Source organism: Protopterus annectens, chromosome 5.part0, assembly GCF_019279795.1.
Source record: "Protopterus annectens isolate FY-2018-M chromosome 5.part0, PAN1.0, whole genome shotgun sequence".
In the NCBI taxonomy this organism is placed as follows: domain Eukaryota; kingdom Metazoa; phylum Chordata; order Ceratodontiformes; family Protopteridae; genus Protopterus; species Protopterus annectens.
The window spans coordinates 724,309,307-724,322,328 of record NC_056735.1 but is presented as its reverse complement, the minus strand read 5'-3'; the positions used below and the strand labels follow the sequence as shown (position 1 = coordinate 724,322,328).

Below are 13,022 nucleotides of genomic sequence, written 5' to 3'. Positions count from 1 at the left end.
ACACCTATACCTGAAAGGAAAATATTAACCACAGGTTAGGTCAAGTATCACTGTTGTGCAAATTAAATATAATGGTTTCCCTTCTGCTCTGAGATATCCTGTGGCTTTTGGGGATGGACTAACATACAAGCCAGTGCTCTTTAGTCTTCCTTGTGTTTAATGTTTGTACTTCAGTAATGAAGGAAAAGATGGACTAAAGAATTAAGGAAGTGTACATTTGCAATGAAAAGTTTTTGCGTCCTTTTTCAGTTCTGCATGGGTGTCATCTACACATAAAGCATTTTCGGACAGCCCCATAAGCACAGATATCCTCCCTGACCCTGTTGTTAAAAAGATGCTACCTTAAATATGTGTGTATACATGTTGGAAGGATGCTCATTTGTCTAAGCACAGTTTATTAATCTTAAGGAAGTCCACCTCTAAAATGTAGATTAGGCACATGCTGCCAGTGATAACTTGTGCTGAATACCCATGCTGCAAATCAGTTTTTTGCTGTGCAACCCAGATAATCTGTAGCTGCTCTCTTACATTTTTAGCAGCTTAGCAGTTGCTTTTTAGTTTGTTTACAAAGTAAACCCACAGGTTAGAAAGGAAACCTGTTCTGTGGCAAACATTAAGAAATAGTGAATGCATGTAAATACTAGTGTGACTGCAATGGAGGCAGCAAGCAATGAAAGTCTTTTAAACCCTCTCCTGTTGCCTGGTTACAGCCAGGAAAGAACTGCTACGTGAGGATGATTTACATAAAGCATTGTCAGGGAAACTTACAAAGGACATGCTAACTTAAAGGTCAGCATTAGAAATACATCTTATTCTTTGTAAACATTTGTGACTGCCCCGCTTAATTAAACGGAGCCCTTCTTGCACCACAACAATACCCTCTGCTTTCATGTTGCGTTACAGCATTACTAGATGTTGGGACTTCTGGACATATTCTTCTTCTGTTCCTGCTGCATAAATGAGAAGTATCTGCACAAATATAACCTCTAGCTGGACTCACAAGAGTTCAGTGCAAAACAGCTGTACCATGAAGTCATTTTAACAGCTTAACAAAATGTAAATAAATGCCAGTCACAGAACAAAACTCTGCCTGAGGCTAACTTCATTCAGACTATTTATTACATAGCTTGTAAACACCACACTTACCAGCTAAGAATAGACCTATTTTTGAGACCTTGCTCACTTTCTCTATAGTTCCGAGAAGATCATAAAAATCTCAAAAAAAAAATAATAATAATAATAAACTTAGCTCATTTCTGTTAAGACCATTTTCCTACTTCAGTCATACTTTGGCTAAAATGCAACGTTTATGGAACACTAAACTACAGAACACCAACAAAATCAGTAAAATAAACATACTTTGTACAGCTATAATATACAGCATTGCTACTTAGCAGTCAATATGACTACTCAGTTCAGCTTCAGTATACAGTATCATGGCAAATGCCCCCATCTACCACTTTATTAACAGATGAGTCTCAAAGGTCTTGGACTATTTATATTTCTGCAGCTATTACAATGTTGAAGACGATATATGCAAACTGTGTATTGGATGGAAAAGGTAGTACAGCACTGGCAGAAGCCCCACCAATGGTCAACATAGTTTCAGATACAAAGACAGGACATATTCCATCTGCGATGGGTATGATGATCAAAAAAGACCAGGTCCCAGATTATGCTGTATGGCTCAGCCAAAAAGTTATGCAGATAACCCCTCCCCCATTTGGTTAACTGGTCAAGTAGCTCCCTGCATGACACTGTCCTTTTTATCTTGAGTTCACACTGCATTCCCCACTTCATTTTCATACCTCTCAACTGTCCAGATTTTTGCAGAATATCCAGATATTTAATTCCTATTTTTGGCCTTTCCTTCAAAAAAGTGTGGTTTTCTGGCAAATCACTGAGAAATGAATTCATTAAATAATGACATGCATTTGAATTTCAGACTTCATATCCTTCAGAAAATGCATGCTAACACAAATCCTTTTACTCTAGCAACTTACTGCGTTTAAAGTCTGTCCCTATTTCCAGGCCTTTGTCCCCGCATTATTTAAAGCTTTGTCCAGATTTCTTTCACTAAGAGGCTGAGAACATATACACAAGGTGCATGACAGTAAGCACTGTAACAGCAGCCTTTTCAACAGCAGATCCTACCTAATTCAGAAAGCCAGTAGTTGCAAAGAGTATGCTCTTAATGAAAATCGTACACAGCTCATACATTTGACAATGTCATGTCAATATCACTACATCTTGACTGGCTCACAGAGCTGAACCAATCTCCGTTTATTCAGGTAGTCTGGATAAAAGGCTGCTTACTGTACAAACTGATTCAGAGTTATTGTTGAAATAAACTTTGACATGAAAGTTGCAATCATCATAATCAGTTATACCTTTTTCATTATGAAAATGCTAAGAAAAGCAGTTAATACTCCACAACTTCAAACTCTAAAATCCTTTTGCCTGAGGTGACAGCAACCAGGAAAAAAAGTTATTTCATATCCACTGTTATGTGCTGTCTCAAGAGGATATAAGGTTTAGTCTTCGAAAATTAAGTTTGAAGCAAACATATGCCCAAGCTGCAAGTCCCAAGAGGTTACCTGAACCTCTTCTTACAGATTTTTTTAATCAGAAATAATGCATTAACAAAATTCTCAAAAAGTACAGGAAACATTTTTTAACAAATAAATAATAAATAGGACTTCAGCAATTACCAGTGTCAAAAGTCTGAGAAATTGTGAGAAAACTTGCAAAGCACAGTGAAATGACTGTCAACTTTGGGTAGCAAAATGACTGACACAGAATGCAGGATGCACTTGCTTCAATTGCCGTGGCTTTAAACTGCAAACTCCCTCATTCCTACTTGGTACCGATTTCTGAAAGGATCTAGCTAATGGCGTTTCTTCAATCAATTTTGCAATTCCAGTAACAAAGGCCATTATGATGAACATCAACTGGAACAAAAAAGATAGCATACCAAATTAGACAGTTTTGTTTCTTCTTACCTTTTCACCACCATCTTTAGAGTCTTATGGGAGCCCTTTACCAAACAGATAGCCTCCTGTCTGAACCCGGAAAGAGTAACATCATTAATAACAATGATCTCATCACCCATCTGTAGTGTCCCAGCCACTGCTGCTTTGCTTCCTTCTTCAATCTGAAAAACAAATAAAAAATTAGACTGATTAATCTCAAAACAGAAAAACCATCAACAAACTGCATTTTTGGTATGATATGATAAATAAATACTGGGGGGAAAACAACCACTATTTCCAAGCTTAAAAGCTAAGATTATACTAGTAACCTTATTTTAATTTTAATGATAAAAGACAAGAAAAGAGTAACTGCCATCTACAGTGCCCACCCAATTGTTACAGGTGGTCCTTGAAAAACTGAACCCCACCTCCTCCTTCCCCAAGCATACCTGAACCCCTCTTCACAACCTATTCTTTACCATTACCTTATACAATACATTGTAAGGTTTTACATACTTTTCCATTCCAGTCTGGCTTCAAAAATCCCTTTTCCAGATGGCAGCCATGCTGCTTTTCCTTTTATTGCTACTTGCAAACGTCACCACTCCTACTTGCTTCATCACAAGCCAGTGCATCCAAATAGTGCCCCACCCCAACCTTTCTTTTCTCTCACTTCTACTGTATAGTCAGGTGTGTCGCTCTAAGACCTATGTTACTGCCAAACACTTTAGCTTAAACTCTCTGTGTAAATAATATTACCACTGTAATGCAAAACTTGGAAGAGCTCTTTTATGTTTTTCAATAGATGTAATGTTTCTCCACAGCTGCGGAGTGCTCTGTTAACAGGAGGTCTTCAAAAACTACAAAGCATGACATATGCAGGGTTACAATTTTACTTTTAACAGTTATAGGAAAACAACTATTAATTGATGCAGCAGATATTTTTGCTTTTATCTGAAAAAAATCTTTCTGACTTAACTTTATTAATGATTTTTTTCAACAATACAAAACGTTTTATAATAACCATAATAAACATAACTAGTTTCCTCATCAAAAAATAAGCTCCAGTAAAATAAAATAAGCCACTTCTACTTCCAATGAATACATTTCTTTTTAAACATGCTGTTAAGTTTTATATCACTGATGAATGAATTCATGAATGAATAAATAAATCCAAACAGAATTCAAACTGTGATGAAGCTAATATCTTATCTGAAATCCACACAGTAGTAATAAACAACTGTAGTGAATGCAGTGCAGTGATTACTCCAACAGTGGTTAAATGACAAATCAGTTAAGCTCTAAAATGGCACAACCTTAACAAATGTTAAGCACCCGAGGCTTAGAAATTAGCCAGAATAGTAGGATGTGTGTTTGCCTGCATTTTCTCCAAAGGATATGAACTCTGAAACTCATGTCACAATTAAGTGACTTCAACCCTCTGATTTGTCTGAAAACACAAACTTTATGAGGAACAGACCAAACAAATTAAGCAAAAATCTGAACATTCTGCGAAAATCTGGACAGGTGAGTGTAAACAATGAGCACCATCAGAAATATGGTCCTTAACTGCTTTCTGACTTTGAAAGACAGGGAAACACTTAGCTTTTTTTTTTTTATTTTAACTAGTGCACATGAGCAGATAAAACTCCATGCACTACAAAGAATTATGATCAGGTCTCCAATCATAACCTCCAATTATGTGTTCTAGACATGCATGCCAAGATTCACCATGCACTTCTTGGCATCCATGTCCAGAACACACAACACATAGGTTATGTTGTGTGACTCAGTCATAATACTCTACAGTAATATCTGTAGCAGACAGTCAAGATGTAGGCTACAGTTTCTGAAATTTTATCTAAGGCACTGTATGAAAAATGAGGCCAATAAAATGGAGCAGGAATAAATGATTTTGCCTGTAAATAGAGAACTTAAAATAGTGCCATAATAGAATAACTGGTACTTGCTTGTGAACTCACGGTTTTTATTTCAGTCTAACTGAAAGTGAAATTTTTGTGTACGATAATCTAAATAGGAGAAATTAGAAAAAGTTATCAGTGCTTCAAGACCATTACAGATTTTATTCACAGAGACGAGAGAATGATGTTAACTAACAGACAATCAAAACAGTTTCAAAGCAGATATTTTATCAATTAAATTAAGAATCCAAAGAAATATACTTGGGTAAGACAACATAGATAGCATTCAAATATAAAACAGCATCTATGAAGGAGGCCCTTTGAGAAAAGAAGCCCACACCCGTAAAGTTAATGCAGTTAATGAAATATAAAACCCTAAGTTGTCTGAGTAAAAGATAGTGAGCTACTGTGCGAAATCTACTACTTAACATAAAACTAAGACTAATGTAAAGTTGAGAAGAAGGTGAAGTCTGCTGTCCAGGCTAACAAAAAAAAAAAAGAAAGAAAATCAAGAAAGGATGACCAAGTTTCTGAAAAAACACGTCTTGTTTGTACTTGGAAAAATTAGGCTTAAATAAAATAGGTAGGGAGGCAGAAAAATACCAAGAAAACACTAAAATGTATTCTGTTATATACATATATATAAATGACAAACATTTGGCTCACCTTTCTTCAATGTAATTGCCTGCATAATTAAATATAATGCCTACAAAATTTGGAATTCTAAGACCATCATTTGATTTGCAAAGTTCTAGGGAATTTGGGAATTGTAAACCCTTCACAAATTACCATGCACAGAAGCAATGAAGGACTAAGAGCCTGATAATAAAATAAAGTATGAAAAATAATCCTGTATGAAATTTCATCTTAAGAATTGCATCCTTATTAAGAACATAAACATTGAAGTTACTCTAACTTATCACGACTGTTTACAGACAGGCAGTAGTACAGGAACTGGTGGTGGATGCACCACAAGACACCAGGGACTCTGCACTTGTGCCATTAGGGCACCTACATCAGTATGGGGATCAGGGAGAACCACTGCATACCAGGGATACAACAACTGTGCCTTAAGAGCACCTAAAGCAGTACATGGATCAGGTGTGTGGGGGACCATTAGACACGAGGGACTTCACCTGCAACACTGAAGGACAGACAACTCAGAGCAGGTATAGGCACTTCACAGCCACTCTTAATGATTTAAATCGGATCTTTGCTTAAGCCGAACCTTCTCAATGTTCTCACTGGTGATAATCTCTTACTGCTGATTGAATCTTTAAATTTGTTGTAATTTCATTACATTAATGACAAATCCTACTTACATTGACATTAATTATATGTCCATTCTTTTTGTGTTACCTGTATAACAAAGACAATGATGCAAACCTATTTCAAACTCAGTACTAGGTGCACCATTAACTCAAACTACCATACCACTATTCCTCCTTATGACCTTCCACTTGCACATTTCATCTCTCTTCAGTCAAACCCTAACCTAATCTTAACATCAACTTTGCTTTCTAAGACTACATGATGAATTTTTCTCTCTTGCACTTTATAAGCAACCTTCTCCACTTTTATTTGGAAGTCTCTCTTTCCTATGGTCTCACCAACTACTGCCCTTCCTTTTAGGGTGCCTCCTTCTCACCACACATTTGTAGTGCTCCCCATTTCTTCCTGCTTGCCCCAACCTAGAGTCTTAAAACTTTTCACATGACCAATATACGCATCTCACTGACTGGATATGAGCTCAAAACCCTGAATATAGTAACTGAGATTAACCAACTGGAAATGGGATCTTTAGAAAAGGGTAGGAGCAAATTACATAGAAAAATGGGAATTGTGGGGAAAATACATGCAGAATAGTGTTCTGGAGGAGGAATGAGGTTTAAAAGAAGGGCAGGGTTTGAATGTGTTAAGTAATGTTTGACTGACAACGACCAGATAGATTATAAGTGATGCATAATGTTTGTAACTAAAAGTATGTCAATATGGTTTGTTTTCATTTATATAAACATATGACTGCCTACATCATAAGTGATAATTTAATTTTGAGGTTTCCTGTTTAAAAAAAAAAAAAGCTTCTAAGACACCATTCTAGAACCCTGCATTAGCTGAAGGGCCCTGTTCATGATGTATGTTACTACTGTGGTAGAGGCCAAGTTTGGAAGTTGAGAATACTTGGCACCACAATAAAGTACTGCTACTGCAGTGGTGAGTATTCTGTGCTGTAGGGCCTTCTCTCTCTCTTTTTTAACTGGTATGAAATTGACTTTAAAATTAAAAATTTACAATTAAAAAAAAATATACTTTTTCTCTTACTCAGCAGATCTGTGGGATAATGACTGGGCTAGTGTAGTAACTGTACTAGCCAAATTACCCTGCAGATTCCCAGTAAAATCAGTGGGGGAAAACGTGGAAATGAGATAACATGATATTTATTAGCATGACTTCTCACCTCTACATCTAATGCACATAGTATAGGACATGGAAATTTAACTCATGTTCTATTACTATGCAGACTAAGCACCAGTGATTGGTTGCCTTTAATCTGATCTTAGTGATTTTTCGGTAATCCTATTCATATGACTAAAGACTAGCAGGACAAGGAGCTTATTGATCTTCAGGGATGGTTTTCTCTTACATGCACGCATGCACAAAAGGGATTTTTTCTAGTTGCTGGCAGAAAACCAGAGAAATGTGTGGGCAGTTGAATTAGTAGCCACTGTTCACAGCATGAAGCAGCCCTACTTATTGATTTATTTATTTTAACCTGTGATCGGTAAAGATGTGGGATGCCCAAAAGCACATTAAAATACATTACTCTGGTAGTTTAGAAGTAACTATTTGTTTTGGTGGGGTGCAGTCTGTGGATGAACGCAAAGGACATTTAGGAGGACAACAGTAAAATGATCATTGCTGTTGCCTGGCAGGGTGAGAATAGTATATAGTATGTGAACGCTACAAGATCAAATACGTTCCTATAATCGCTCTTCTTTTACTTTTAACAAGTCCAGTGGCATACAGTGACATAAAGACTGACTATGGCCCAGGTGACCCAAGTCTGATTAGTGGATTGGGTGCTTGATGGAGATGTCAGGGAGGATAGATGTGCCTTTCTTTGAGAGGGGAGGAGCTGGCCACATGCTGTAGTTATCTTTCAGAAGAATGGTCAGGACATAAGAGTTGGGCTGATGTGTGGTTAAAGTCAACAGCTTGCAGTAGCCTTCGCTGAGCAAGTGCATGTGGAAGAAGGGGAAGGAACGGTGGGCCTGCAGCAATGTAGGACATGTACTGCCTCATCTAGGTAAAGTTGTAGTCTAGGGAGTACAATCTCAAAGCTGGACGCTAACATTGATACAAACAGCTATCATGCCTGCCTGAATGACAGCCCATTTGGATAAGTTTCACTTTAGTGGATTTGAGAAGTATCCCTACAATTAGAGAATCAATGGGCTCATGTGCAAAAGGGGGAGGCTTGATGAATGGTAGGAATGGAGGCAAAAAGATGTAGAAAAAAATCTTGTTTCATTTTTGACAAGCTGAAATTCATTTAGGTCATTATGATTTTTTTCCCAAAGCCACACATCAGAAATGTGCATAGACTGTGTATATTTTGTTTTGCAGGATGTGCATGAAAGTAAAGGACAATTACAGGACTCATGCGTAACACTGACACAGCTACTTTTAGGAAGAGAAGGTCTGTAAGAAAAGGTCTGTATACATGTCCAACAGCAACAAACTGAAATAAATCACTGTGGTCATTGCTTTTTCACTTTTCTTACAACTAAGCATCGGGGCACACACAGAACTTGGATTTTTTTTCTTTGGTGTACGGAGGAATGCCACACTTGAAGGCACAGGTCATTTACCTGATTAATGTTAAATAAAAATGATATGGCTTATTGAGGGGTGCATATGTTTAACAAGTAGCATGTTGAAAAATGTTGATGTATTTCATTTCCTTCTCAATGAGACATCTGAATTATCATTTCTTTTGAAGTAGGTGATGCATAAAAGCACAATTACAGTACCACCTCCGAATGACTTTTGATATGTTTTGTTGGAGCAGTACCTCTAAAAGGTCAGCAGGAACATTATATCTGGATGATAACCTTACAGTCAAAAATGATATGTGCTTTCAGATGAAGTGCATTCCACTGAGACAATACATGTGTTTTATGCCCAAAGTCAAAGCAGTTTTTTTTGTGCATTTTAGGATTAGTGACATATGGCCATCTACATACATCTAACACACACAGCATTTTGGAAGTTTTTTGTCACAGTTTGATAATACACCCTAATTCCATCTAGAGATCTTATGACCATTTCAAGGCCAGGTGAAACGATGGCCCAGTATAAAAGTGGTCTTAAGTCCTCAATAGAAGAAAAACAAAAAAATCATTTTGATTTCATCAACCAAGGCAACATTTATTTTACTGCAAACAGAGCAAAAACTACATTCTGTACAATTACAAAGGCAATTTGAACCCCTTTATATTAGGATGGACATGCAGAGAACTCCATGGAGGTAGAATGGTATTCTTGAGTATGTTTTGCACCCAATTATCTAATTACAGGTTCCCAAATACATTGTGAATTGCCTTCAGAGTACTGACAAATGGCCACTTATATAAGGTGGCTGTTGTCATGGTTTAGCACAATACGTGGTTTCCTCCTGGGGGCTACTTGAATGCCGGCATAAAAGGAAAGGTAAAATAAATGCCCATAATATATGTGCATTAAGTTCTCAATATGTCAGAAATAAAACAATCCTACATATTTCACCACACACACAAAAAAAAAATTATAAAAATAAGGGTCAAGTTTTTATTCAGCTAAGGTGTTTGTGTGAAATTCAACAGTGACTTTCACTATAATAGGAGTCTTAGGTGCATTTTGCAACTGATTGATAGCCCTTGTAGTAAACTGCCATAAGGTTTCATAATGAAATCTGAGAGGGGGATTGAAATATATTCTTTCATAGACAGGCAGCAGAGGGTTTGATACACATCTTTGCTTACACAGTCTGATGTACTTCACTAGGTTTTCAGTGTGGGTGTTGTGATGAACTTCTGAACATCAGAAGAACATATCTTGTAAATGTGTGTGAACTTGTGCATGCGTACATATATATAAATAAATATATATATATATATATATATATATATATATATATATATATACACACACACACACACACACACACACACACACACACGTGTGTCTATATATACATATATATATATATATATATATATATATATATATATATATATACGGTTCTAGGTTATAACATCGACAGCTGCTTTCACCGACAACACAAACATCTACACCACATAATTGACAAACCATAAACACGAAACCTCACATGCCCGACAAACAAATAACCGACGGTCCACAAACACGAAACCCCATACGCTGCACACACCACAATAACAACAATCAACTAACAAAACACATCCCCTGTCCAAAAACCACACACAGAACACAAGCAAACCAAAATCCTCACAAACCCACACTAAACCTCACATACACAACTATGTACAACCCTAACCCAAACCCTTACCCTAACGTCCGTCACTATTGCACACTCAGCTAACCTGCGCCCTAACTCTAACTCACTTAACCCGCCCCTAACCCAAAATATACTACTACCGCACACTTACCTAACCCGCGCCCTAACCCTAACTCACTTAACCCGCCCCTACCCCAAAAAATACTACTACCGCACACTTACCTAACCTGCGCCCTAACCCCAACTCACTTAACCCGCCCCTAACCCAAAAATACTACTACCGCACACTTACCTAACCCGCACACTGACCCTAAATCACTAAACCCACCCCTATCCCCACAGACTGTCACTATCCACACTTAACTTACTCGCACCCAAACGTCCGTCACCACCGCATACTCACACAGCCTTCTTTCCAAGTCACTATCCTTGCCGTCGGCGTTTTCATCCGTAGCGTCGGTCTTCCGCATGTCGATCATCTGGTGCCCGCTAATCCTTTGTCGGTGATGTCGGCTGTCGATCTTCTAACCTAGACCCATATATATATATATATATATATATATATATACATATATATACATATATATATATATATATATATATATATATATATATATATATGTATATCATACCTCCCAACTGTCCCAAATTACTCATTTTTTAATGAGTTTTGGGGTCCAAATAATGGGGTGCCACGATTCCCGAGTGGCACCTCTTCATTTCCGATTTTTTTTTTTTTAATTGTTTTTTATTTTTCGCGCATTGTGAGCTGATGTCATCACGTGTGTGATGACGTCAGCTCATCAGGGCTACCAGCCTGTCAGAATCAAGCTTTGCACAGTTCAAATGCTTCCCTAGAGCAGGAACAGAAAGCAAGGCTGTACTTTCATTTAGAAGGCTCGCAGGAAGTAAGTGTGTGCGGAAAGGATTTCTTGTATTTAGAAGCCTGGATTTCCTCACTGCTGGCTGCACGGAGAAGGATTTCTTTAATTGCATGGAGAAGGCTTTCTTTCATTTAGAAGCCTGCCTTGATTTCCTCGCTCTGCATGGAGAAGTGTGTGCAGAAAGGATTTCTTTTATTTTCCTCGCTCCTGGCTTGCACGGAGTAAAGGTAAGTGTATGCCGAGACTGGTGTGTGTTTTTTTATTTTCTGCACAGAGAAGCTGTTCCTCGTCGAGACTGGTGTGTTTTATTTTCCTTGCTGCACAGAAAAGCCGTTAGAAAGGATTTATTTTCCTCGGTGTGTGTGTGTTTTATTTTCCTTGCTGCACAGAGAAGCCATCAGAAAGGATTTCTTTGGGGGGGCGTGGCCAAGGATGAACACAGGATAGCAGCAGATTTCTTTAGCTCCACCAATTTCATTACATTGACAGGAATTAATTACTTAAAAAATTAATTTTTGAAGTAAATTTCTTTCTAAATATGTTTGTTTTATATAGTTCTTGAACTATATCTAAAAAAGAAAGGAAATCTTAATAATATTCCTGTCAGAAATTACTTTGGAAATTTTCCTGTCAGTTTATCAGTCTGAAATGAGTTCCAGTAAGACAAATTCTCAAGACTCCAGCATCAAGAAAGAACTTCAGTCTCTGATAATTATAGTCCAGCAACTTACTGCTAAGATGGATACAATGGATACTAAAATAGACACTTTCATAGAAAAAACTACAAAACAAATAGACTTGTTACATATGGACCTGCAACAACAGAAGATCCAGATGACAGGCATAGAAGAAGCTGTGAATGACATGGAAAATAGAATACAAGAAGAGGAAATCAACATTGAGTTTCTGCTGAAACAAAATACTCATTTACAAACAAAGCTGGATGACCTGGAAAATAGATCTAGGCGCAATAACATTAGGATTTTTGGCCTGCCAGAAAATATTGAAGGTAACAATATTACTTCTTTTTTAACAACATGGCTCCCTAAAATTTAGATTTACCAGAAGCACTCTCTTTTGGTATCGAAAGAGCACATAGATCTATAGCTAATACTAACTCTAACAAAAACTATCCTAGATCAGTTATAGTTAGATTTCTATCATCTTTTGATAAAGAGATGGTTCTTTAATCTGCTTGGGCTAAAGCTCCTGTTAAGATTAATGAAACAACTGTGCGTTTTGACAATGACTATTCTTCCATGGTATTAGCTAAAAGAAAAGTTTTTCTGCCACTAATAAGGGAGCTTAAAAAAGCACAGTTTAAAACATACCTTCTGTTTCCTGCCAAGCTTAAAATCTTCCTTCCTGATGGTCCTAAAATTTTCGATGACTTAGACTCTGCTTTACTGTTTATCAAAAAAAATAAGATTTTGGAAAAAATAGAAGAAATGGAATGGGCTAGTCCCTCGTTAAAGAGACTGGCAACTGAAACTTCGTGGAAGACTTCAGAGAAGAAGAAGAGACTAAAAAACAAATGATTTGTACTATGTTTTTTTTTTCTCTCTCTCATCATTTTATTTTATTATTAATCTTTTTAAATATAGTTCCTGCATTTCCAAGAAGCAACAAATATTTTGAAAAAGATTTAATCAAAGTTATTCTCTGTGTGCAAAGAAATGTTTTGATTCATAACTAGTCAAAATATCTGGAGATTTAACGGCAAGCT

General features: G+C 37.0%; 1 protein-coding gene across 2 annotated transcripts in view; it reads right to left on the bottom strand.

The window, feature by feature from the left end:
• SHROOM2 (shroom family member 2) overlaps positions 1-3,147 on the bottom strand; it is a 2,012,858-nt gene extending 2,009,711 nt beyond the window's left edge. For both annotated transcript variants that reach the window (XM_044072571.1, XM_044072572.1), the window contains exon 1: positions 3,003-3,147. In XM_044072571.1, the coding sequence (XP_043928506.1) occupies positions 3,003-3,112 (110 nt within the window). In that variant the 5' untranslated portion in view covers positions 3,113-3,147. The remainder of the gene's footprint in view (positions 1-3,002) is intronic.
• Positions 3,148-13,022: the final 9,875 nt, after the last annotated feature.